Source organism: Misgurnus anguillicaudatus, chromosome 4 (assembly GCF_027580225.2).
Source record: "Misgurnus anguillicaudatus chromosome 4, ASM2758022v2, whole genome shotgun sequence".
In the NCBI taxonomy this organism is placed as follows: domain Eukaryota; kingdom Metazoa; phylum Chordata; class Actinopteri; order Cypriniformes; family Cobitidae; genus Misgurnus; species Misgurnus anguillicaudatus.
Window position 1 is genome coordinate 36,615,601 of NC_073340.2, and position 24,090 is coordinate 36,639,690.

At 43.1% G+C, this 24,090-nt stretch overlaps 2 protein-coding genes across 6 annotated transcripts; both read right to left on the minus strand.

Annotated features, from left to right (window-relative positions):
• Positions 1 to 53: 53 nt before the first annotated feature.
• LOC129421062 (dual specificity phosphatase 29) lies at positions 54 to 20,096 on the minus strand. 4 transcript variants are annotated; one of them, XM_055176358.2, is made up of 5 exons: positions 7,180 to 7,285; positions 6,882 to 7,091; positions 3,517 to 3,869; positions 2,882 to 3,105; positions 54 to 595 (listed from the first exon to the last, which is right to left on the minus strand). In XM_055176358.2, the coding sequence occupies exons 3-5, from the start codon at positions 3,663 to 3,665 to the stop codon at positions 363 to 365; spliced, it is 606 nt and encodes a 201-aa protein (XP_055032333.2). In that variant the 5' UTR covers positions 3,666 to 3,869; positions 6,882 to 7,091; positions 7,180 to 7,285; the 3' UTR covers positions 54 to 362. The 4 variants fall into 4 exon arrangements, with proteins under 4 accessions (XP_055032333.2, XP_073723339.1, XP_055032331.2 ...); XM_073867238.1 differs by lacking the exons at positions 54 to 595; positions 2,882 to 3,105 and adding an exon at positions 19,310 to 20,096 and having other exon boundaries at positions 3,677 to 3,869; positions 6,882 to 7,099; positions 7,180 to 7,320; XM_055176356.2 differs by lacking the exons at positions 54 to 595; positions 2,882 to 3,105; positions 3,517 to 3,869 and adding exons at positions 6,328 to 6,661; positions 19,310 to 20,088 and having other exon boundaries at positions 6,882 to 7,099; positions 7,180 to 7,320.
• A 741-nt stretch (positions 20,097 to 20,837) lies between these two features.
• Positions 20,838 to 23,851, minus strand: LOC129421063 (dual specificity protein phosphatase 13B). Of its 2 annotated transcripts, none has more exons than XM_055176360.2 (4): positions 23,611 to 23,851; positions 21,934 to 22,106; positions 21,503 to 21,723; positions 20,838 to 21,418 (listed from the first exon to the last, which is right to left on the minus strand). In XM_055176360.2, exons 2-4 carry the CDS (start codon positions 22,077 to 22,079, stop codon positions 21,231 to 21,233), a joined length of 555 nt encoding a protein of 184 aa, XP_055032335.2. In that variant the 5' UTR covers positions 22,080 to 22,106; positions 23,611 to 23,851; the 3' UTR covers positions 20,838 to 21,230. The 2 variants fall into 2 exon arrangements, with proteins under 2 accessions (XP_055032335.2, XP_055032334.2); XM_055176359.2 differs by having other exon boundaries at positions 20,839 to 21,418; positions 21,934 to 22,112; positions 23,611 to 23,849.
• Positions 23,852 to 24,090: the final 239 nt, after the last annotated feature.

The following is a 24,090-nucleotide window of genomic DNA, read 5'->3' on the forward strand; positions in this document are numbered from 1 at the left end:
GCATACATGCACATATACATATAAATATAAAAAAAAATTCTTGAAGTTGCTAGATTATCAAAAATCCCCAAAATCATTGTTTATCTGAGTGAATATCGGTTATATTACTGCCTAATATTATGCAATTACAAACACTGCAAGCAACATTACATTTGAAGTCAACATAAAATAGGTTTTCTGAGTTACATTGCTGTCCAACATGTAAAATAATCTTAATGTTTTTGATGGTGAGCATCTGTATGAATGCTTCATGATATCAGTCCAAAAGTAAAGTTGTTTCAGAGGCAGAGCAAGTTTTTGTTATTTTGTGGATTCTTCAAAGAAATCTCCTGTTGAAGGTGAGCAACTTTTAAAACAGACTTTTAATTGTGCGTGTTTTCTTCTGCTGGTGTATTTTGAGCTCTTCTCTGTTCCAGCAGGTAAATGTCGAGTTCTCGCAGCTGTTTCAGGAAGCCCCAGTTTGGAGTGATGCGTCTCCGGCGTTTGACGTGATCGATGGCGTCTACGACCGTCATGTTCTCGTGGATCATCAGGTAAGCCAGGAAAAGTGTAGCAGAGCGACTGCGACCCATCACACAGTGAATGAGGAGCTTATCTGCAGAAATAAACCAACAACATGATGCTTAAAAATCTTGTGGGTGGGTGGTTGAATGATGGATCAGGGTTAGGACACAGTTTTAGATTTTTACAACTTTACTGTTAATTCATGAGTGTGAATGTGAACTGAAGTTATCACACCCCACAGGATAGTGAATTTGTATTTGATTTGAATTGACAGGCAGAATTTATTCAATTTCATCATTCACTGATATTAATATCACTGCACTCGTATGTGTCTATAAACCAATTATAATTATAAAAGCAATAATCTCTCAACTTCACATGTCTCATAGAGCTTCTCAACCATGGGAAAGTTACTTTTAAAAGTAATGCATTACAATATTAAGTTACTCCCCACAAAACAGTAACTAATTGCGTTACTTTGTTACTTTTAATGGAAAGTGATACTTGCGTTACTTTTGTGTTACTTTTTATGACTTGGCAGAGGCTTGATCTCTTTCAGGCCTTGCGGATGTTTTTATGACTGAGAAGTTCTGCATTCAGAAATTGCACATTTCTATCCCAAAAATATCAAGCTCTTGCCTGCAATCTCTGTTTCTGAATCAAACTGTTTCTGCTTAGGTGCGCATGCATAAAGTGCGTAATTCTAAGTGATTACGTTCAGTTTAATTCAGTAAATTATTTAATTAATTAAGCTGAAAAGTAACTCGCATTACTTTAAAAAAAATATTACTCAAATATTAATGTTTGCATTTATAAAGTAATGCACTCATTACTTCAGAAATGTAATATTATTGTAATGCATTACCCCCAACTATGCTCACACTGTCAGGAGCGTCATGCACTTTTTTTTTTTTTTAAGGGGGCACAGTGTGCATACACAGAAATTAAAAGAAACATCATTGAGGTTTCACAGTCTTTTCCATGGCCCTCCAACTTACATTTCTAACAATCTGAGCCCACCTGCCACCATGTGAAAACCACCAAAATAAATATGTTGACTTATATGTCAAATACTTATATTCAACCAGAATAATGATATATTCTGAAATGGCATTTTTTTTTATTTACGTTCTGTTTAATGCCTTGTGTAATTGTGCCATTTTATGCATTTGCATAACAACTGCATTATGTTATAAAATTAATGTAATTTTAAATCCATAAAGTATAAAAACAGTGAAAATTACATAAGCTACAGTCACGCGATTAATTTTGATGTTTAATGCTGCAAAAGCAATAATCACACTACACTTTGTTTAACTTTTTATTTAAATTGCAAAAATTAAAAATGTAATGTTTATATACATTTTTTAAAGGAACGCATTTTGGCACAAAATTTTAGCTTCTATCTGTGAGTTATGTGATTCTGCGCTCTGTGAACTCTCGCGCTGGCGTTGTACCAAGATGTATCTAGAAATACGAGACTGATTTTTGAACCATACAATTGCTAAACAGCGGAGGTTACCTGCACATTACAGTACTGGGGTTTGGAAATGTTGTAAGCATTTCTGAAGACATTTTAATTTATCAGATAGCAAAATGCAGCAGCAAGGAGTCTGCAGCTGCACTCAGATGATGATGACGTTTGCGTAGTTGTTGGATCTAAAGGCCTTTTTACACCTAGTCACTTCATGTGTTTTCTGTGACTGGTTAGCTGTCTTATTTGTTAAATCTGTTCCATTTACACATGCGTGTCGTCTTTGTTTGTTTGTCTCTCTGCCGGCTAACGTCCGGGTGGCGTGCTTATGTTTGGGAGGAGTTATACGATCAGATTTAAATCTGTCTCGAAAGCATTCTGGAGGCCATTTACACCTGGTCTTTTTTACGATAGCTATTCGATCAGAGAAACCCATAAAGTGGCCACGTGTAAAAAGCCCAAAGTAATTGAGACTTTAGAATGGTGGGGTTGGTTGTTGTTGGACCAGTGTGAATTGGTCTTAACACTATCAAAATGGCGAAAATCTCTGAAAAGTGACAAGGATGCAGATATTAAACAGATCAAAAGACAAGTAACAGATTAATGGAGGCTTCTTTGATTTGGAGGTTGAATGCAAAAATAAATTGTCATGACGCCTCTGATCACTGTACAACTATAATTTAATGGATATATAATGGAAAATATCTGAAGAAAATGTTATTCCTATAGGTGGAATTTCAAACATTGGTCAGTAACATCATCTAATGTTTGATTAAACAAATATGATGTGTAATAACATGTTTATCAGTCATTCATTCTAAAAAACTAAATGCAGAATTTTAATTTACATAAATACACATACAAGTCAACATTTGAAGTGGATCAAAACCTTGTTTTTCTTACTCTGAGGGTTTGTGAGTGTTTGATGAATATAATCTGCTGTAGTATAGAAGTACTGGCTGAGGTTGAAGGTAGTCGTATCTTCTGCTGTAATACCGTAGTAATCTACATTCATATCTTTATAGTATTCAGGCCCGGTGTCCACGTTGTTCCACTCGCCCTCAGCAGCGTTCAGTATGTGTGTAATGGCCAGACTCTTCAGCTTATAGCGATCTTTTGCTGTTTCTCTGTGTGAAAACACAACAGCTTAGACTGTCTGTGAACATAAAGGATTTTTAAAATGAAATAGCATTTAGTCCATCACATGATTTGACTTCATTTAGTTGCTTGTGTCTTACTGAGCTTTGTCAATATGTAAAACTGTGAATTGGTCTTATTTCACTATGAATAAAACTTTATTATTATGAGTTAAGGTTAGCATCACTGTTACTGTGGTTTATATTAGAGGGGTCACGGATTTAAACAAACCCCAAACTCTTGTATCAGACTTGGTCATGTAACCCACAATGCATCAGTTATGCTACAGATGCTGGACCACATCATACATCATACACATGCACACATATACTTGTTTTTGTAACACCACTTTGTTTGGTAAAACTTCATACACATAATTTGTAAAGTTTTTATGAACTTACTCATTTCCTATGTAAACGTTTGGCCAGACTTCATTGACGTGTGTGTAGGCCACGCTGCCGTGTGTGAGATGTTTCTCAAGCTCATAGCCGTTTGGTGTAAAATAGTCCTCAGAAACTTTCTGCGTTACAGACTTCTGCTGAGAGGTCATCTTCAATCACTCGATGGGTAAATACTGAAGGATTTCTCACATGTAGGGTTGTCTTATTGCTGACAGACTTTAATATTTCTGTTTTAAGAGGAGCTCAGAGTCGACTGCTTTGGTCTGGTTGGAGGTGGGTGTTGAATTCTGGGTTATTTATAGCGTAGGCTACTGTTCCCCATCTGTCATAAACACTTTCAGAAGTCTGAATCTCTGAAACACAAATTAACAGATGTACATTAACCTGAACAGAAACATGAAAAGCTTTTAATTGAATTTGAACAGCATACACTGTCAGAAAAAATTGTCAAAATATTTATCTCAGCTGTCACTGGAGCTGTAGTACCTAAAATTAGTACCTAAAAGATACATACATACAGTATTAATATGTGTAATATTGGTACCAACATCTGTACCTAATGGTACATATAAGACTGCCCAAATAAGCTTTTCTAACAGTGTACAATAAATCTTTGACTAACAAAGTAATTGACAGAGAGAAACAGAAATGTGCATCAACATTTTTAGATTAAATGTTTATTGATGTAACAAGGAAAGTATATTTAAAATGATTCAAAAAGTCAATATTAGCCACAGGAACTTGAAAACATTGACCAGGCATATCTCGAAAATTTCAGCAGGCCATATCATGTGTGCGGGGTCGCGCAGACTCGAGGCTGGGTTCTTCGGAAAGGCCTCGGCTCAAAAACGTGTACATGTGTTTTTGTGAAACGTCATCAGTCGGGGCCAATACTGTTCCAATTTCAAGTTTGCATTAGGTCAAGTTCTCATAACACACTCAAAAAAAATATTTTTGCACCTTGTCTAATTTACTTAAATGAAACAAGTTAATACAACACAATATTTTATTATTTTTGTCTCAACCTATTTTTATAATGTTCAATCTGCTTAAATTTTTAAAAAATTACATGAACTAAATCATTTTATATTGGGAGCACATTAATGATTTTTGTTGCTATTACTGACTGGGCCGTGAATCGGTATTTCCCAGCATGCTTTGCATGCAACTGCCTTTGGAGAGTATTTTTTTAAATTAAGTGTTATTTTATGCATTTTTAGGTAAAGATAAAGACTTTATAGTGTTTAATGTTGGTTTATCTTATTGATTTAGAAGAGTTTGTGTTATATTTTTACGAATTGTTTGGTTACCATCGTGCAGAAGAGTAGCGCTTGTGGTTAAGTTGTGGATGTGACGTACGTAGTTCTTTTAAAGAGCACTCACATGTGTCTCTTCTCACATGTTCAACCAATGTGTCATTAGCATGCTAACGTGTGCTTATGCTAATTAGTATTATATAGAAACTGACAATTGGTTTAACTAGACTTTTTTGCTTAAATGAACTTGTTTTATCTTTGTTGAACAGACTAAAATTAATTATGTGGAAAAGTTTTCCTTAATTGAATTAAGTTTATTGAACAAGATATTTTTATGAGCAATGAAAATATATTTATTAAGTTGGGGCAACAAAAGATTATTTGTTTAAATTAACTTATTGTATTCTTGTTGTACAAGCCTAAACTAATTTCGTGGAAAAGTTTTCCTTAATTCAATTATGTTGAATGAACAAACAATTTTTTTTGAGTGCATCCCCGATGGGTTCTTCATTCGCCCATTTTATCGAGGATGGACCCAAATTAGTACCTCAAAGATGCATACAGTATTGGTATGTCTAATATTGGTACCAATATGGTATACTGTATGTATAGCAGTGGTTCTCAAACTGGGGGCCGCGAGATGGTGCCAGGGGGCCCCAGTTTTATGACATTTTATGAAATTTCTGTGTAATTAAACCTAAAAAAAATAAGGCTACTAACCAACAGCACTACTTTGTATTCTTTAATATGTTTGTCTTATTAAAATGTTAAGTTTTAGAACAAATTTGTTATAAAAAAATTTGGGGGGCCGCGAAGGAATGCACCATATACAAGGGGGGCCGCACGCTGAAAAAGTTTGAGAACCACTGATGTATAGGACACCATGGTTTCACTACAGTTAAATCCAAAAAACCATGGAAACTGTAGTGAAATCATGGTAACCATGGTTTTGACAACCATGCTTTCAGTAAAAAAGTGTAGTAAAATCATAGTTTTGCTGATAGTAATCAATTTACCAAAAAACTATGGTTACTACACTTTTACCACAATAAAACCATAGTTTATTTTCATAAGGCTTTTTTAACGTGTACTGCCCAAGTGATAGCTAGGCTTTATATTTTGACCATTTTTTCACCCAAATCCTCTGATGTGACTGAACAGCACAATCTCATGGCAAATTGTGCGTATTTCATGAAATGGCTAATTCATACGAATTTGTATGAACAAATTCATACATTTTTGGAAATTTTTCTTTCCCCCGTTTAGTGGGGGGTAGGGTTGGGGAATAATTATTGAAAAATCATAAAAAAATTATGATTCACTTCGTATTAGCCAAGTCATAAAATACAGATTCCCACGAGATCAGGTTGGACTGAATGTTTAAGTGCACTATAAAAAAACTGTAAAATTGCCGGAAAAATACTGTAAAATAACGGCACAATAAATTACAGCAATTTCCCGTAATACAAACTTTACATGCAACAATTCAATGTAGTCACAATTGATGAGATCATTAAACTGCGAATAATAATCATACAAGAATGAGACAAATGCATAAAAGTTTAAATGATTCCCTTCATTATTAAAAGCATAAAGTTTAAATTGTTCAGTATGAAAAGTTTAACCATGAAGAAAGTTTTAGTATGTTGTTTATTTGTCTTGACTCATGTTTGTATTGTCTGTATGTTGTGTGTTTCTCTGCATGGCGAGGGTGGAGTCCAGCTGACGGAGTTGCTGAAGAAATCCAGGATTGGGTAAAATGTTTCGATGTGCAGAAACGATCTTTATGGCTTCAGATATAGTCAATCTTTCATAAATCATCAGATATGATAGCACTAGTGCTGCTGAACGACTGACGCCTCGAGCACAATGAACCAGAACCTTCCCTTCTGAAAAACAACACAACAACTTCATCTGAAATATGAAACCAGACGTAGGAAGAGAAAATATACACATGCTTTAGATTTCCATCTCATGTGGCTACTTTTTTAAGTAGAAAGGTTCGTTTTGATCCATGTTGACTTTTAAGCAGTAAATGCATCACAAATCCATCAAGAACAACAAAACAGTGACTCAATTGTGAGTAGTATGCAGTATGCATTGTCTTACTTTGCTGGTACAAAGCGTTATGAATGAAACTGGCTGTAGGGTGGAAAAATGGAGTCATATCAAAGTCTTTTCTGTCTGGAGCCTCCACACCATAGTACTGTATGTTTGTATGAGAGTAGAAATCTGCTCCAGTATCGATGTGAGAAGGTCCGTGTGCAGCGTTGATGATGTGTGAGATGTTTAATGCGTTCAGCAGACTCGTATCTCTCGCTGTTGACCTGACAGGATTATCAAACTTCACTATCAGTCTGGGTCATATTACATGGAGAAGCTCAGTGTTGATGTGTATCATACATACGCGTTACTGATGAAGATGTCGGGCCAAACTTCATCACAGGGAGTAGATGGACGTCGGTTCTTCAACAGTAGGGTCAGAAGATCACACATGGGCGGAGTCTCATATCCAGCATCTTGTTCCTCAACTTTGTGAGAGCTCATTCTTAAAAGGTCACATCATGAGAAATGTTTAGTTTTAATACATTGTATTTTCTGATTAATTCAGTGTTCAGTAGGGATGGGCATAATTAATCGACGATCGATAATTGATTGTTAAGAATTTCGTCGATGACGTTAATTTGTTATCAATTTATCGAATGCATTTTTTTATCTAACTCCTATTTCACAAATACTCAGTATGCAGTGCGTTTGTATATGTGCGGCGAATCCGTCAAGCACCAGTTGCAGTGCGCTGCTGAACGCTTATTCTGCATATAAAACGTTCATGTGTTTTGACACTTTCTGTGAACACTTTTCCGCATAAACAATAGAACAAAGCATATTTTTTTTTCACAAAACAATATATTTTAGATATTATTTGACAGACTAGTAAGTGTGGAATAAGGATGTTTAAAATCTCTAGCCTGGTGGTCAGGATCTGAATGGATCAAATCAGCAGTTTTGCAATGCTTTATTTATCTCCACATATATCATAAATAAAAATAAGCAGAGTAACTGCTACCCTTCAACATTATATATTTCCTACTATGTATGTATATGATTTCCAAATAATAAACGAGAGTATTTGTCACGGGGTGACGACTTTTCAGGGCGGAACCAAAAGTTGAGGAAGTTTGGTTCCGCCCGGATGTTTCCGCCCCGACCGGAAAATGGAAACACCGGACATCCGGCGGCTCCGCGAAGGCTGTAATCAGCCGATTGGGCACAGCTGTGCCTAGTTGAAGAGATCGCCGAGTAATTGGATAACTGGAGGACAAAGAGGAGTATAAAAAGCGCAGTTGGAGGACAGTTGTGTTCGTTGTTAGTGTGTGCTGAGGAACGGAGCTGTGCTCATTGTCAGACGTGGTGGCTGTCTGTATTTCTCTCTCTCTCCCTCTCTCACTGTAGTTGACGGTGGACCTGCTGGAGTAAACGGAAAATCCGATGAGAAGAAAGGAACTTTGGTTTAACCAGTACTTCTGAAGGAGTAAAGCAGGAAGAAAACTGACCTTGTTGTACAACGTAAACAAAGGCTATCCGCTGTGAGTATACTTGTTTGGTGTGGAGTAAACTGCAGAGATTAACCTGTGTGATCGTTGGAGTCCTCGAGGAGGAAACGGGCGGCCCTGCCCCTATAATAGCGTGGTGGGCGAGCCGCTGGAAGCATAGATCCAAAACAGCCACAGCAACGAGACTTTATTTCGGTCGTGTTTGCCATCGCCCCTAATTAGCCCAAGCGCAGTGGAGGACACCGGGCGCTTTTCCTTGTGGTGTTGCACTTATAGCGTGGTGAGTGAGACTTTACAAATAATAAGCTTTCACATTGGAGTGGTGCTGTGTATTTGCTGTGGGTTGCTGTGTGTCTTGTAGACGAAGCCCCGTACATCCATCTTCTCTACTGGGCAGAGGACGGAGGGGCTAACGACCTCAGAAATTTCTACTACCATACGCTGTGCGCCGTTTCGGAGGACGAAGGGACGCGGACCAAGAGTTGTCCAGGGCTGTAAGAGAAGTATTGGAAGTATTCGTGGTGTACACTTACCTGTGTCTGTCTTTTGTCGCAGAGTCGGAGGCGAAAGAGTCCGCCGCCCCCGTGGTCCCTACAAAGGGGCGCCCCTGTCCAGGATTCGATCGGCCTACGGGCAGTGGCGATAGGGCAGCGCTCGACCCGGTGAGGTGGTGTGTGACCTTCGCCCCTCTGCTGACCTACGGAGAAGAAAAAGCCATACCTGCCAGGAGAGTTGTATGCAGCGAAGCCGGTGAGAAATATTCGAAGTCTCAGTAACAGTGTCTTGTGTTCTAGCTGGCCACCTGTGGAGAGAGAGAAGAAAGAGAGCGAATAAGTGAAGAACAGACTGTGAATGTGATACCTACCCAGAAAGCTGTATGCAGCAGAGCCGGTGAGAAACACTCGAAGTCTCAGTAACAGTGTCTTTGTGTCCTAGCGGCCACCTGTGGAGAGAGAGAAGAACGAGAGCGAATAAGTGCAGAACAGACTGTGAATGTGATACCTACCCAGAAAGCTGTATGCAGCAGAGCCGGTGAGAAATACTCGAAGCCTCAGTAACAGTGTCTTTGTGTCCTAGCGGCCACCTGTGGAGAGAAAGAGGAACGAGAGTGAATGAGCGAAGAACAGACTGTGAATGTGATACCTACCCAGAACGCTGCAAGCAGCAGAGTCGGTGAGAAATACTCGAAGCCTCAGTAACAGTGTCTTTGTGTCCTAGCGGCCACCTGTGGGGAGAAAGAAGAACGAGAGTGAATAATTGAAGAACAGACCGTGAACGTGATACCTACCCAGAAAGCTGTATGCCGCAGAGCCGGTGAGAAATACTCGAAGTCTCAGTAACAGTGTCTTTGTGTCCTAGTGGCCACCTGAGGAGAGAAAGGAGGACGAGAGTGAACAATCGGAGGACAGACGGTGTAACACGCTACCTACCCCGAGAGCTGTAAGCGGCAGAACCGGTGAGAAGCATACCAAATCCACACTAACCGTGTTTCTGTGTCGCAGTAAACACCTGCGGGAGACGTGAAGGCACGTGGGGCGAGGACCCCCTGCCGGACCGAGGAAGGGCTCACGGACAGTGAAAAAAACTCCTACCAGTCGCACCTAAATTGTTCTGCCTCCGGGAAAGAAGAAGGAGGGCGCCACGGTTAACAGGGTCCAGGCCGGAGCCTGACGATTCCCTCTTTCTCCCGGCTTATGGTGGTTGACACCCCTGTTGCCCTTGCCCCTGTCTGCCCGTGACTACAGTCTCCCTGGAGGGAGGAGAAGAAGCCCATTAGTTTTAAATCCCCCTTTCCCCAATTCCCCAGTTCTTTTAAATATTTAAATTCAATAAAGCTTGTTTTAAATTTTACTCACCTGTTTCCGTGTTTGTCTGGTCATTGGGTTGGCTTTGGGGACCTCCTCGAGGTGGGAGTTGAAAAGGGGCGTGGCTTTAGTCAAACACAGCCAGCCCCTAGTGGTGACAGATTTTGGCGTAGTCGGCAGGATCCCACCTCGAGTTGAGTAACCAAGGTCACCCAATGACTGACAACGCGGGGCCAGCAGCCCCACCCCGTGCCACACCCGTTATCATGGGCAGCCCATGGGTCCAGAGATATGGAGGAGCAGAGTCGGAGGTACGCCTGACCGAATGGAAGGCCCAACTGGAGTACTTGGCCGACTTGCAGGGCCTTAGCGCCGCCCAGCGGCTCCAATTTGTGTTGAACTCCCTAGAAGGAGAAGCACGGCGAGAGGTACAAGCCGCCCCCGAAGCAATTAGAGCCACCGCCCAGACTGTGTTCCAGTTCCTTGCTGAACAATATGGTGACCATACCCCCGTAGCTGTCCTCCGTTCACAATTTTTTAATTGTAAACAAGGCCCCCGACAACCTATTCGAGCTTTTGCCCTCAGGCTGCGGGAGCAGTTCACTCGCCTGCAAGCCCGACGAGACCATGGGCTAGGAGATGGAGAAGCCTTGTTACGCGACCAGTTCCTCCTGGGGATGAAAGAAGGCCCCGTGAGACAAAGTCTGAGGGTCCAGTTCCGGAGGGACCCCGGGCTTACCTTCGAAGATCTAAAGAAGGAGGCGCTAGCCCTGGAGGGTGATGAGGCCGAAGTAACCGAAACCCCTGTATGTGCAGCCGTAAGTGGAAACACAGCAGCGCCACCTGAACACGCAGACTGGAAGCAAGCCCTGAGGGTAGAATTGTTGAAAGATGTCCGAGAGCAGATGTCGGAGCTATCTAAGACCCTCTTGGGAGAATTTCGCCAAAGTAGGGCGCAAGAGGAACCGAGGCCGGCACCCCGAGAGCGAGTCTACTCTGAGAGGGGCCGAGAGCCACCGGGACGCCCGAATCGTTTGAACCGGCCCCGCTTCGAGTGGGATGACCAAGGGCGGCCAATCTGCAATCGGTGTGGAGAACCAGGGCATTACAGTCGCCAGTGTGGGCCTCGCAGGGCATCGGAGGGGGGTTTTTAAGACGACCGGCCACAGTGGGTCGTGTGGCCGGGGCCCCTAGAGAAGACCCTGGAAGACGTGAGAAGTCTAGAGACCAGATGGTTGGGCACAGCCCAGTGGCGGAGGTGAAGGTATGTGGCAAGACAATACAGTGCCTAGTAGATACGGGCTCTCAAGTGACATTGTTTGCGGAAAGTCTCTCGCAGGAAGTATTTGGGAAGCAGAGTGCCCAAGGAGGGGAGGCCCCCTGGCTGACGTTGCGGGGCGCCAACGGCCTAGAGATCCCTTATATTGGCTACCGGCTGACGGACGTAGAAGTTCATGGGGTGTTGGTTCCCCAAAAAGGAGTGATTATCGTGGAGGACAGATGTTTGGGTGTCCATCGAGCCCTATTAGGTATGAACGTCCTCTCCGAATGTTGGGAGGAGTTATTTCGGGCTAAGCCCGGCCCTAGGATCTCCCCTGTCGAGAGGCCCCTATGGGAGCAAGTAGTAGCCGACTGTCGTCGGGTCCAGATGACCCAGGTCCGCAGAGGCCGGGAGGAGGTAGGAAGAGTGATGTGTCGATTCGCTCTGTCTATTCCCCCTAGGAGTGAGGCCATGGTGTGGGCGAGAGTAGCCCCCCGAGGAGTTGGCCCCGAAGAATGGGTATTGGTTGAACCTCACGCCGATTGCCCCCAAGTGGAAGTAGCACGAGGCCTAGCGGCGGTCCGCCGGGGGAGGGTCCCTGTGAAGGTCCGAAACGACCACCCCTACCCAGTATACTTACACCGACACCAGCGGCTGGCCCGATTAACGGGGGTTGCGCCCCATCAGGTGAGGGAGGAGAGAGATGTTAGTTTCCGTCAGGTGTGCCCCACCGTCATCGAGGTGGCCCTGACACAGATAGAAGCCCCCTCGAACAACGGGGGGAGGGACGTGCCGAGACACTTGGCCGGTGAGTCCCTGCAAGGGGAGAAATTGGAACAGGCGCAGACACAAAGGCTCCAAACCCTCCTTCAGAAATGGCAACATGTATTCGCAAGACACGAGGAGGATTATGGGTGTACTAAGGTGGTGGAACACCATATACCGACTGGAGATGCAGGACCCAGTAGAGAGAGGTACCGGCCGATCCCACCCACCTTGTATACAGAGGTACGCTCACTACTGCAGGGTATGCTGGAGCGAGGCGTCGTCCGGGAAAGTAGTAGCCCATGGGCAGCCCCTATCGTACTTGTACAGAAAAAGTCAGGAGCTTGGAGGTTTTGTGTGGACTATCGGAAGCTTAACTTGGTGACCAAGAAAGACGCTTTTCCCTTACCCCGGATTGAAGACTCCCTTGCCGGTCTCACGCGGTCTGCTTGGTACTCTACTTTGGATCTGGCCAGTGGATATTGGCAGTTGCCAGTGGCCGAGGCCGATAGAGAGAAGACCGCCTTCACGACCCCGTTCGGACTATTCGAGTGGGAACGGATGCCTTTCGGGCTCTGTAACGCTCCGGCCACGTTCCAACGCCTCATGCAGCGCTGTCTTGGAGGTCAGTTAATGGAGTCTGTCTTGGTATATTTGGATGATGTAATTGTGTATTCCCCAGATTTCGAGTCTCACCTCCGACACCTCGAAGAGGTTTTTCAGGCGATGGAGAAATATGGACTGAAGTTACAACCCGAAAAATGTCATCTGTTGAGGCGGGAAGTCCAGTTCCTGGGCCACGTAGTCAGCGCTGCTGGGGTGGCCGTAGACCCTGGGAAGGTCTCCGCGGTAAGAGACTGGAGTGCACCCAAGACTGTGAGGCAAGTGCGGTCATTTCTAGGGTTTGTGGGGTACTACAGACGGTTCATAAAAGACTTTTCAAAGATTGCCAAGCCCCTTAACCAGCTACTGGTCGGCACAGGGCGAAACCGGGGACGGGGGTCACCCCCTATCGATTGGGACGAGACCTGTGAGGGGGCATTTCAGAGATTGAAACAGGAATTGTTACAGGCTCCTATCTTGGCCTATGCAGACTTTACCCAACCATTTCTCTTGTACACAGACGCTAGCAATCTGGGGCTGGGAGCAGTCTTGGCCCAACGACAAGCGGGTACGGAACGGGTGATCGCCTACGCAAGCCGAAGCCTCCACCCAGCGGAGAGGAACGACGCGAATTACAGCTCATTCAAACTGGAACTGCTGGCCCTGAAGTGGGCCCTGAGCGAGAAGTTCAAGGACTACCTCTGGGGTGCTAAGGTAACGGTGATCACAGACAATAATCCTCTGGTTCATTTACAGACAGCGAAGTTGGGGGCTGTGGAGCAGCGCTGGGTGGCACAACTTGCCAATTTCGATTACCAACTGCAGTATCGGCCCGGCCGGGAACACACGAACGCACATGTCTTGTCCCGATTGCCAGAGGTGGACGGCCCCGGTGGCTGGAATGGCCAAGAAGAGGAAAGCCAGGGGGAAGGCTACCTGATAGGGGTCGTGGAAGCACCAGGAGGCCAGCAGGAGGCGGCACCCGGGAGCTGGGGTTGGGACCCCTGCCGGTGGAAAGGAAGACAGGCCCAGGATCAGGATTTATGGCAGGTGAAGATGTGGGTGGAGCAAGGCCGGCGGCCAACGTCGTCCGAGAGGCTGACCCAGACAGAGACAGGAAAGAGACTGCTGGGACAGTGGGACAAGCTGGAGATACAGGAGGGGGTGCTTTGCCGAAAAGTAAGTGATCCGAAGCTGGGCGAGGAGGTGCGCCAGATCGTGGTGCCCGCCGACCAAACAGCAGCCCTGGTGTCTGCCTACCATGACCAGCTGGGGCACCAGGGACAAGAACGGACCGCCTCACTGCTGCGTAGGTTCTTCTACTGGCCGGGGCTGGAAGCATCAGTACGTAGCTTGGTCCAAGCTTGCCCCAGGTGTATGTTATTCAAGTCTCGACGAGAGGCCCGAGCGCCGATGATACCCATATGTGCCAAAGCCCCCCTTCACATCATGGCGATGGATTTCCTGACCCTGGGCCGGCCACAGGACCGCTATCCGAACATCCTAGTAATCACCGACCTGTTTACAAAGTATGCATGGGCAGTCCCCACCCTCGATCAGACGGCAAGTACCACCGCAACGGCTTTATGGCGGCACGTCTTCCAAACATTCGGATGTCCAGAGTTCTTACACTCAGACCAAGGGGCTAATTTCGAATCAAAGGTGATCCGGGAATTATGCCAGCTGTATGGGTGCACAAAGACCCATACGACGTCATATCACCCTCAAGGAAACGGCTGCTGCGAGAGGTTTAATCAAACCCTGTTGGGGCTCTTAGGGACCTTGGATCAACGGAAGCAGAGTGATTGGGTGAGTGCTCTACCGAATCTCTTACAAGCTTATAATAACAGCATTCATAGTACGACGGGGTATGCCCCCACTTATCTGATGTTCGGTAGGCATGTGCGGATGCCGACGGACCTGGTCCTGGGAGCGGCCGCGGGCCAGGAGGAAGGAAGCGTGACGGAATGGGTGGGGCGCCATCACCAACGGCTGCACTTTGCCTACGAGCAGGTATCCCAGAAAATACGGGCCACAGGAGAAAAGAACAAGCGGTTGTACGACCGGACGGCCCGGGAAGCCCCCTTGTTACCAGGCGAGAGAGTCCTGGTACGAGACAACCGGCGGCAAGGCAAAGGAAAGTTGAGCGACCGCTGGGAGGCCATCCCGTACGTAGTCTGTAGGCAGCAGAGACCGGGCCAGCCGGTGTATACCATCCGGCCGGAAGGAAAGGCCGGCCCGGAACGGGTGGTACACCGAAACATGATTCGCCCTTGTCCAAATTATCCCGAGGTCACGGAGGAGGTAGTTGCAGAGCCGGCACCGACGGCCCCCTGGATGGAAGGATGGGCTGTGGTACCAGGCTTACCTGTGGTGGCACCACCCCCGGCCGCCCCAGGGGAGCCAGAACTAGCACCTGAGCCAGCTGAACCCCCGGCCGCCCAGGGGCAGCCAGGACCAGCACCAGAGCCAGCCGAACTCCTGGCCGCCCAAAGACAACCTGAGGTTGTGCCCGAGCCCGCCGAACCTGACTCCCCTGTAAGGCGCTCTCAACGGGAGAACCGCGGCCGGCCCCCGTCCCGCTATGGTGAGTGGACTACTCAAAGGCATTCCAGGGACTGGAATGTATTGGCGGGGGAGGATGTCACGGGGTGACGACTTTTCAGGGCGGAACCAAAAGTTGAGGAAGTTTGGTTCCGCCCGGATGTTTCCGCCCCGACCGGAAAATGGAAACACCGGACATCCGGCGGCTCCGCGAAGGCTGTAATCAGCCGATTGGGCACAGCTGTGCCTAGTTGAAGAGATCGCCGAGTAATTGGATAACTGGAGGACAAAGAGGAGTATAAAAAGCGCAGTTGGAGGACAGTTGTGTTCGTTGTTAGTGTGTGCTGAGGAACGGAGCTGTGCTCATTGTCAGACGTGGTGGCTGTCTGTATTTCTCTCTCTCTCCCTCTCTCACTGTAGTTGACGGTGGACCTGCTGGAGTAAACGGAAAATCCGATGAGAAGAAAGGAACTTTGGTTTAACCAGTACTTCTGAAGGAGTAAAGCAGGAAGAAAACTGACCTTGTTGTACAACGTAAACAAAGGCTATCCGCTGTGAGTATACTTGTTTGGTGTGGAGTAAACTGCAGAGATTAACCTGTGTGATCGTTGGAGTCCTCGAGGAGGAAACGGGCGGCCCTGCCCCTATAATAGCGTGGTGGGCGAGCCGCTGGAAGCATAGATCCAAAACAGCCACAGCAACGAGACTTTATTTCGGTCGTGTTTGCCATCGCCCCTAATTAGCCCAAGCGCAGTGGAGGACACCGGGCGCTTTTCCTTGTGGTGTTGCACTTATAGCGTGGTGAGTGAGACTTTACAAATAATAAGCTTTCACATTGGAGTGGTGCTGTGTATTTGCTGTGGGTTGCTGTGTGTCTTGTAGACGAAGCCCCGTACATCCATCTTCTCTACTGGGCAGAGGACGGAGGGGCTAACGACCTCAGAAATTTCTACTACCATACGCTGTGCGCCGTTTCGGAGGACGAAGGGACGCGGACCAAGAGTTGTCCAGGGCTGTAAGAGAAGTATTGGAAGTATTCGTGGTGTACACTTACCTGTGTCTGTCTTTTGTCGCAGAGTCGGAGGCGAAAGAGTCCGCCGCCCCCGTGGTCCCTACAAAGGGGCGCCCCTGTCCAGGATTCGATCGGCCTACGGGCAGTGGCGATAGGGCAGCGCTCGACCCGGTGAGGTGGTGTGTGACCTTCGCCCCTCTGCTGACCTACGGAGAAGAAAAAGCCATACCTGCCAGGAGAGTTGTATGCAGCGAAGCCGGTGAGAAATATTCGAAGTCTCAGTAACAGTGTCTTGTGTTCTAGCTGGCCACCTGTGGAGAGAGAGAAGAAAGAGAGCGAATAAGTGAAGAACAGACTGTGAATGTGATACCTACCCAGAAAGCTGTATGCAGCAGAGCCGGTGAGAAACACTCGAAGTCTCAGTAACAGTGTCTTTGTGTCCTAGCGGCCACCTGTGGAGAGAGAGAAGAACGAGAGCGAATAAGTGCAGAACAGACTGTGAATGTGATACCTACCCAGAAAGCTGTATGCAGCAGAGCCGGTGAGAAATACTCGAAGCCTCAGTAACAGTGTCTTTGTGTCCTAGCGGCCACCTGTGGAGAGAAAGAGGAACGAGAGTGAATGAGCGAAGAACAGACTGTGAATGTGATACCTACCCAGAACGCTGCAAGCAGCAGAGTCGGTGAGAAATACTCGAAGCCTCAGTAACAGTGTCTTTGTGTCCTAGCGGCCACCTGTGGGGAGAAAGAAGAACGAGAGTGAATAATTGAAGAACAGACCGTGAACGTGATACCTACCCAGAAAGCTGTATGCCGCAGAGCCGGTGAGAAATACTCGAAGTCTCAGTAACAGTGTCTTTGTGTCCTAGTGGCCGCCTGAGGAGAGAAAGGAGGACGAGAGTGAACAATCGGAGGACAGACGGTGTAACACGCTACCTACCCCGAGAGCTGTAAGCGGCAGAACCGGTGAGAAGCATACCAAATCCACACTAACCGTGTTTCTGTGTCGCAGTAAACACCTGCGGGAGACGTGAAGGCACGTGGGGCGAGGACCCCCTGCCGGACCGAGGAAGGGCTCACGGACAGTGAAAAAAACTCCTACCAGTCGCACCTAAATTGTTCTGCCTCCGGGAAAGAAGAAGGAGGGCGCCACGGTTAACAGGGTCCAGGCCGGAGCCTGACGATTCCCTCTTTCTCCCGGCTTATGGTGGTTGACACCCCTGTTGCCCTTGCCCCTGTCTGCCCGTGACTACAGTCTCCCTGGAGGGAGGAGAAGAAGCCCATTAGTTTTAAATCCCCCTTTCCCCAATTCCCCAGTTCTTTTAAATATTTAAATTCAATAAAGCTTGTTTTAAATTTTACTCACCTGTTTCCGTGTTTGTCTGGTCATTGGGTTGGCTTTGGGGACCTCCTCGAGGTGGGAGTTGAAAAGGGGCGTGGCTTTAGTCAAACACAGCCAGCCCCTAGTGGTGACAGATTTAACGACAAAAAGCGTCTCATATGGAAAAAATCCTTACAATATTATTATTTCTCAAAACTTTATGACAAAAATAAGCAACTGTATTCCTACAGTTATTCAAAGATACACACATTATTCCGCATATAATTTGAATATTATATAAAAGTATTCATTTAACGGCACGTTTCATATGGCAAATAAATATCCTCACATTAACATAACAGCATAATGAAATGAATAAACAGACAATGAAACAGGATTGAAATATAAATTGTATTATTATTACCGGAAAAAAGCAATATTGCTAAAATAATCTCTGAGGTAAATGCGTCAAAAACGCTGTTACCCGCACAATAAGTCTAAATGAGCAATAACAGCGAAAAAAGCATTATTAGGCCATGTCTCAAAACTTTATTTGACAAAATATATTTAAAAGAAATGTATACTTACAGTTATTCAAAGTGGCACACATTAGTCCATATTACTCCCGTTTATGAGCACGTTTGTCTATGGACTCTCTCTGTTATGTAATATATTGACAGGTTCGCATCTCCTTCTTTCAAACATATATCATTTTGTAATTACTACCTTAGGAAAATTAGCCATGATTTTATCATTGTGAAAATGTTTTTTTTTTTTGCATATAAAAAACGATTTGTATTTCCGCAATTTTACTACAAATAACATGGTTATGGTAGGCTATATTGTGGAATTGGAGACCATAGTAAATTTGTGTCTACTGTTGTTTTACAACAAATAAAAACTAAAAGACTATGTTAGTATAATTAAAGAATGGTGAATGGGGCTCACAAAACGCACGCTGTTTCACACATACTCTGTATGCGGAATAAGCCAAGTTAGCGCTGAGGTACCTGTGCATCCTAGTCAGTCTCCTCAGAGCGGTTGTTTTCGGCGGCGGCTGGACTGACGGTCACCATGGGTTGCGGTCGCGTCTGACCCCAAAACATGTTTTTATTTCTCAAAAAAAAATCAGTAGACTGGTGCAGAAGTTTTATGCGAGTTACTAAAGTTAGTTATTTTTCACGAGGCTTTAATATTTAATTTGTTATAGCCTAATGTTAGGAAGGCTAATATCTTGCACTTTCTTCTGGCTTGAATAATTTTGAGTTACATTTTGACAAAACCTTTCAGATCTAAGTATTATGTTTTTTGTTTAATTTAATGTTAAACATGAATCTGTTTTTTTTTTTTTTTGGAACTAATGAGGTCTCTTTTTAAGAACGCTGGCTCGCAGCTGCAGGTTCCGCTGCTTTAGAGCACCGCACATGCACGCACATATATGTTTGAAACATAGTTTAACTGTCTGCCACAAATTGATCTTGTAATAAAGGTCTCATCGAGGAAAAACACGCTGTATATTTGTATTCATTGCATTTTTTAAGTATTAAAGTTAAATAACAAATTTTATTATAAAAAATATTAATGATTAATCGATAGTCGATCGTTAATTCTCCCGACGATCGACAAAGAAAACTTAATCGAATGCCCATCCCTAGTGTTCAGTACTTACGTACTGTAGTGTCTCCTTGATTTTCAACTGGTGTCCATGTAGAGCTCTGTGCATAAGTGTAAATGTGTTCAGTAAGTGATATGTGTTACTGTTGTGGACTGTTGGTAAATATAGACGACAGATGATAGAGAGACAGCTGAGAAGCTTCGAGGGATAGAGTTTGATCTTTGTTATCTAGCTATCTAAATGATTTTATGCTCATAAATGTTGAGTAGAACAGATGTACTGTAATCTTAAGTATTAAATATTTTAAATATCTAAATCAAATCAAAATTGCTCATCTACTACTATTGTATATATCTCGTCATTTTGTGAGCAAATAGGGAGTGAATGTTGTTAATCTTTCTTAATCTTTAAACAAAACTGTAACTTTTCCCCACATCTAAAAAATATTTTAATGTTTTATTTGACATAATTATGCAAAGGACAAGCCAGTCAAGTCCCTAAAAATCCCATCATCCATTTTTCCATTGAATATGTTTGGATGTCACATCATCTAACATAACACAAGTCAAATTTGCAATTTATGTTCCTGTTGCTCAGTTTGTAAAGCACAAAGGTCATGGGTTCGAATCTGTCAGGGTTTTCGTCATGTGTTCATGTCTTTTATTTTGAAGTTTCAGGTGCATGTCTTTTATTTTGATATCAGTAATTGCCATGTTTGTATCTTGTTTCATGTCATGTTCCCATTGGCCCACTTCCTCTTTATAAGCCCTCTTGTCTTTATAGTGTCAATTTTTGAATGTATTTGAGGATTGTCGTCATGTGTAGTTGCCCAATATGATCTCAAAAAAATTTATATTATCACAAAAAATTTGATTAATTGATTCGCGTCCATGGCACAAAACTCACCCCCTTCGTGCCTAAAGCACAAATTTTTTAAAAAAATTTACGTATCCGTGGCACGACTTTCTTCTGCGTGTCATTTTATGTATTGTTTTATCTTTTTTTATATTTTTAAATAATTGTCCCTTGGGGTTGGGGTTAGATTTGGGGTTTGGGTTAGGATGTAAATGTAACAGAAAGTGATTCTAACTCCAAGTGACAATGGTAAGAAAATATGAAAAAAAACCTATGAGAAAACAATACATAAAATTACACAAAAAAAAAGTCGGGCCACCGACACAAAAAACTATTTATAGAAATTCATAAAACTGACACGAAAAGACATTTGTGCTCAAGGCACGAAAAGCTGAATTTTGTGCCATGGACACAAATAAATTAATCACATTTTTCGTGAAACACGACTTGCTGTGAGATCAGTCTGAGTTGCCATGTCTAGTTTCTTGTTTTGTTATGCCATGCCACGGATTCATGTATCATGTTTATGTGTTTATGCAGGGATACTTTTGCACAGCGTATTTTAAAATCACATTTTAAATCGTATTTTAAAATCACATTTTAAATCGTATTTTAAAATCACATTTTTAAAAATGATCACATTTTTATTGTTTTTTTACACAGAAAAATATATTTTCAACATGAAACACAAAACAATTTATATATGTGACAACAGACATTACTGTAGATACATCTTTTGGTCTTTGATATAAATTAAAACAGATGTGTGAGATTAGTGGGCATTACATCTTATGTTTCCTTATACGCAAATGTAATACTGTATATATCAGTGGTTCTCAACCTTTGCGATTTATCGTGTGGCCCTACTCGACATGACTAGACCGATGTATTGTTACATTGGTTTTTGGTTGTGTTAGTTTATTTTAATACTTGTTTTTTCTTATTTTGAATAATTTTAAGTCGTTATAAAGCCTCCATGGAAATGTGTTGAGGCCCAGCTGTGGGCCCAGGCCCCCTGGTTGAGAAATGATGCTGTATATGATGTGTGTTTAAGGTTATTTCAGCCTATATGTAGTTATGACATAATGTCTGTTTAGTTAATTCTAACTGGTGATGGTAAAGTGTTAACTGATGAGTTTTTGGTCCAGTACTCTGAGTTGCTCCATGAAGCCAGAGTTTGGACAGATGTTTCTGTGTTCAGTCACTGCTTTGATGGCTTCCACCAGCGTCATGTCTTCATAAATCATCAGATACGCTAATACCAGCGTCGATGAGCGACTCAAACCCATCGCGCAGTGTACAAGCACCTTACCTAACAAGTGATGATGACAAACCACATAAACACCTGCTGCAAAATTTAGTTTGATGATGTGAAGTAAATGCTTACTCTCCTCACCTCCAGGGGTGCTCATTGCACTCTTAATAAACTTTGCAGCAGAGTAGAAGAAAGGGCTGATGTCAAAGGAGGGCGTATCGAACGCCTCCACCCCGTGATATTTAATGTTTGTGTCTCGGTAGTAACTGACCCCTGTGTTTACATTGAACTTCCCGTGAGCTGCATTCAGCACGTGTGTGATTTGAAGAGCTTGTAGCATATGTTTGTCCTTCGCAGCATACCTGATATACATCCAATCACAACACACAGACAGACACAGCACTGGTTAAGATCATTCACCGTGAATGCACGAGTGGAGTGCATTGCATTATGGCATACAATAGTCAATGCAATCCATGACTGCACAAGTAGCCATGCATTGTTATTGAATATGGCCAAGCTGCCAGTCCATAAAGTTGAATATGTCATGACTGACAGATAAATGTCCTCACATGTCTCCGATGTAGATTCCAGGTCTGACCTCATCCATGCGACTGCTGGTTCCTGGTTTAAGCCACAGTAATCTCTGGAGCTCAGAGGCAGAAGGGGTCTGATATTTACCCTCAGCACAGCCCAAATAACTGCTGCTTCGGGGCATTTCTGACTACACCTGTCCAGGGTTCACCTGTTACTGAAGAACGTGAGTAATCACCACATGTCTTCTGGATCTATTTAATACTATTTTTTTTTAAATAATACTCTGACTATGGGGCGGTTTCCCGGACCAGGATTAGCTTAAGCCAGGACTAAGCCTTAGTTAAATTAGGAAATATGACTAGTTTTAACAAACATGCCTTACTAAAAACATTACCTGTGTGCATTTTGAGGTAAAACAAAGGGTACTGATGTATTTTAAGATATGTCAGTGCAAGTTGTTTTCAGTTTGGAGAGCTCTTATAAGTGTTTAAGTCTAGGACTAGTCTAATCCCTGTTCGGGAAACCGCCCCTATATGTTTAATTTTATAATAATTCTTCAGGTGAACAGATTTGTTTGGATATTAGTTTTTATTACAAATTTTAAGTCTCAAATTTTACTTTTCAATCTTTTAAAGGGATAGTTTACCCAAAAATAAAAATTGTCATCATTTCCTCAATCTCATGTTGTTACAAACCAGCATACATTTCTAGATATTTTGAGACATGTTTGTGGCCGGACCGTTCATGGACAACATTCACTTCCATAGTGGGGAAAAAAGAATACTTTCAAGTAAATGGGGTCCATGGACGGTGTGGTTGCAGACATTTCTTAAAATATCTTCCTTCGTGTTCTTCAGAACAACGAAATGTATACAAGCTGAGAGTGAGAAATGTTGACAGAATTCCCTTTAAATGTTTGTATAGTGTCTGTTTACAAAAAAACTGATCCTCAATTATGTCATTCTTCAGAAAATTATGTCATTTTTGGTGGTAATCCAAGCAAATATGCTACATTGTTGTTTAATGCATTAGTTAACATGAACGATGAGCAATACTTCTACAGCATTTATTAATCTTAGTTCATGTTTATTTCAGCATTTACTAATACATAATTAAAATGAAACATTGTATCTGTTAACATTAGTTAATGCAACATGTTATAAACTATATTGTTCATTGCACTCTAAAAACATGTTTTAAAAACAGTTTAGGACTAACACAGCTCTCTGTTATTATTGGACCAACACATTTTGTGTTATTTTTAACAAAACTTGTGTTGTCCCTTTCATTTATTTTAACACAAAATAAAACAATGTGTTAAATGGCAATGTGTAAAAAATGAACACACAATTTTTTAGATTGTGCTAGTTCTTGTTAGCTAATGCATTTGATGTTAACAAATAAAACCAGAGCACAATCCTCAAAAATCCCCATAAGAAATGTTTCTTAAAACATCAGAGGCATATTCATTTCTTTCAAGTTTAAAGAGGATGATCTTTACATATCTTTACACTTAGCTGCTTCAGATGTTGTTTAATATATGCCATTATACTGTAAATAAGAAACAAAAATGATGGAGAACAAGTTAACACATTTTCTTACGAAATCTATATAGTTAATAAATAAACATCATCAGTACTCTCTAGTTCATTCATACAAGATCTATCTTGTTAAAACATTTTCAGACACAATACTTTAGCAAACGGACTCACTGTGTGTTGAGGAACAGCTCGACACAGCATGTGTGTGTGCGTTTGTTTGTGTATTTGTATAATGCTGTCAGAAGACCCCGCGCTGACGACTTAATCTATTTAAAAATAATTCATAGATATTACTGTAAACAGTGATTCCTGGCTTTATACCAACATCTGATGATGAGATTATCTGCACTGCTGTATTATAATATATAAAGAATAAACTAAAGGATGTTATCTTCTTATGTTTTTCATGGTTTAACTGTGTCAGAGTTACAGCGTCTGAAATTAGACGACCTCATTCCCACAGGACCAAGATAAAAATAAATCACCTCGTTTTACTCTTCATGTACTCTTCAGCTGCAGTATCAGATTCAGCTTTTTACTTTGTTACACAGCGATTCAATCTGATGTGAAGGATAAATTCATTTTAAATGCCCGAGAATCACTGCTTTTACCATCCAATAAAGTCCAGATAGATTAAAACCTGTCCTGTAA

Bases quoted from the DNA above. Each gene is read 5' to 3' on its own strand.
- LOC129421062 (XM_055176356.2), bottom strand. From the start codon at position 19,359: ATGCACAGAGCTCTACATGGACACCAGTTGAAAATCAAGGAGACACTA. The intron at 7,100-7,179 runs GTATGTATGATA...TAATCCTGTCAG, and splicing joins GACATCTTCATCAGTAACGC to GTCAACAGCGAGAGATACGA. The intron at 6,662-6,881 runs GTAAGACAATGC...GTTGTTTTTCAG, and splicing joins TAACGCTTTGTACCAGCAAA to AAGGGAAGGTTCTGGTTCAT.
- LOC129421063 (XM_055176360.2), bottom strand. From the start codon at position 22,079: ATGCCCCGAAGCAGCAGTTATTTGGGCTGTGCTGAGGGTAAATATCAG. The intron at 21,724-21,933 runs GTGAGGACATTT...GATGTATATCAG, and splicing joins GGAATCTACATCGGAGACAT to GTATGCTGCGAAGGACAAAC. The intron at 21,419-21,502 runs GTGAGGAGAGTA...ATCACTTGTTAG, and splicing joins TGCAATGAGCACCCCTGGAG to GTAAGGTGCTTGTACACTGC.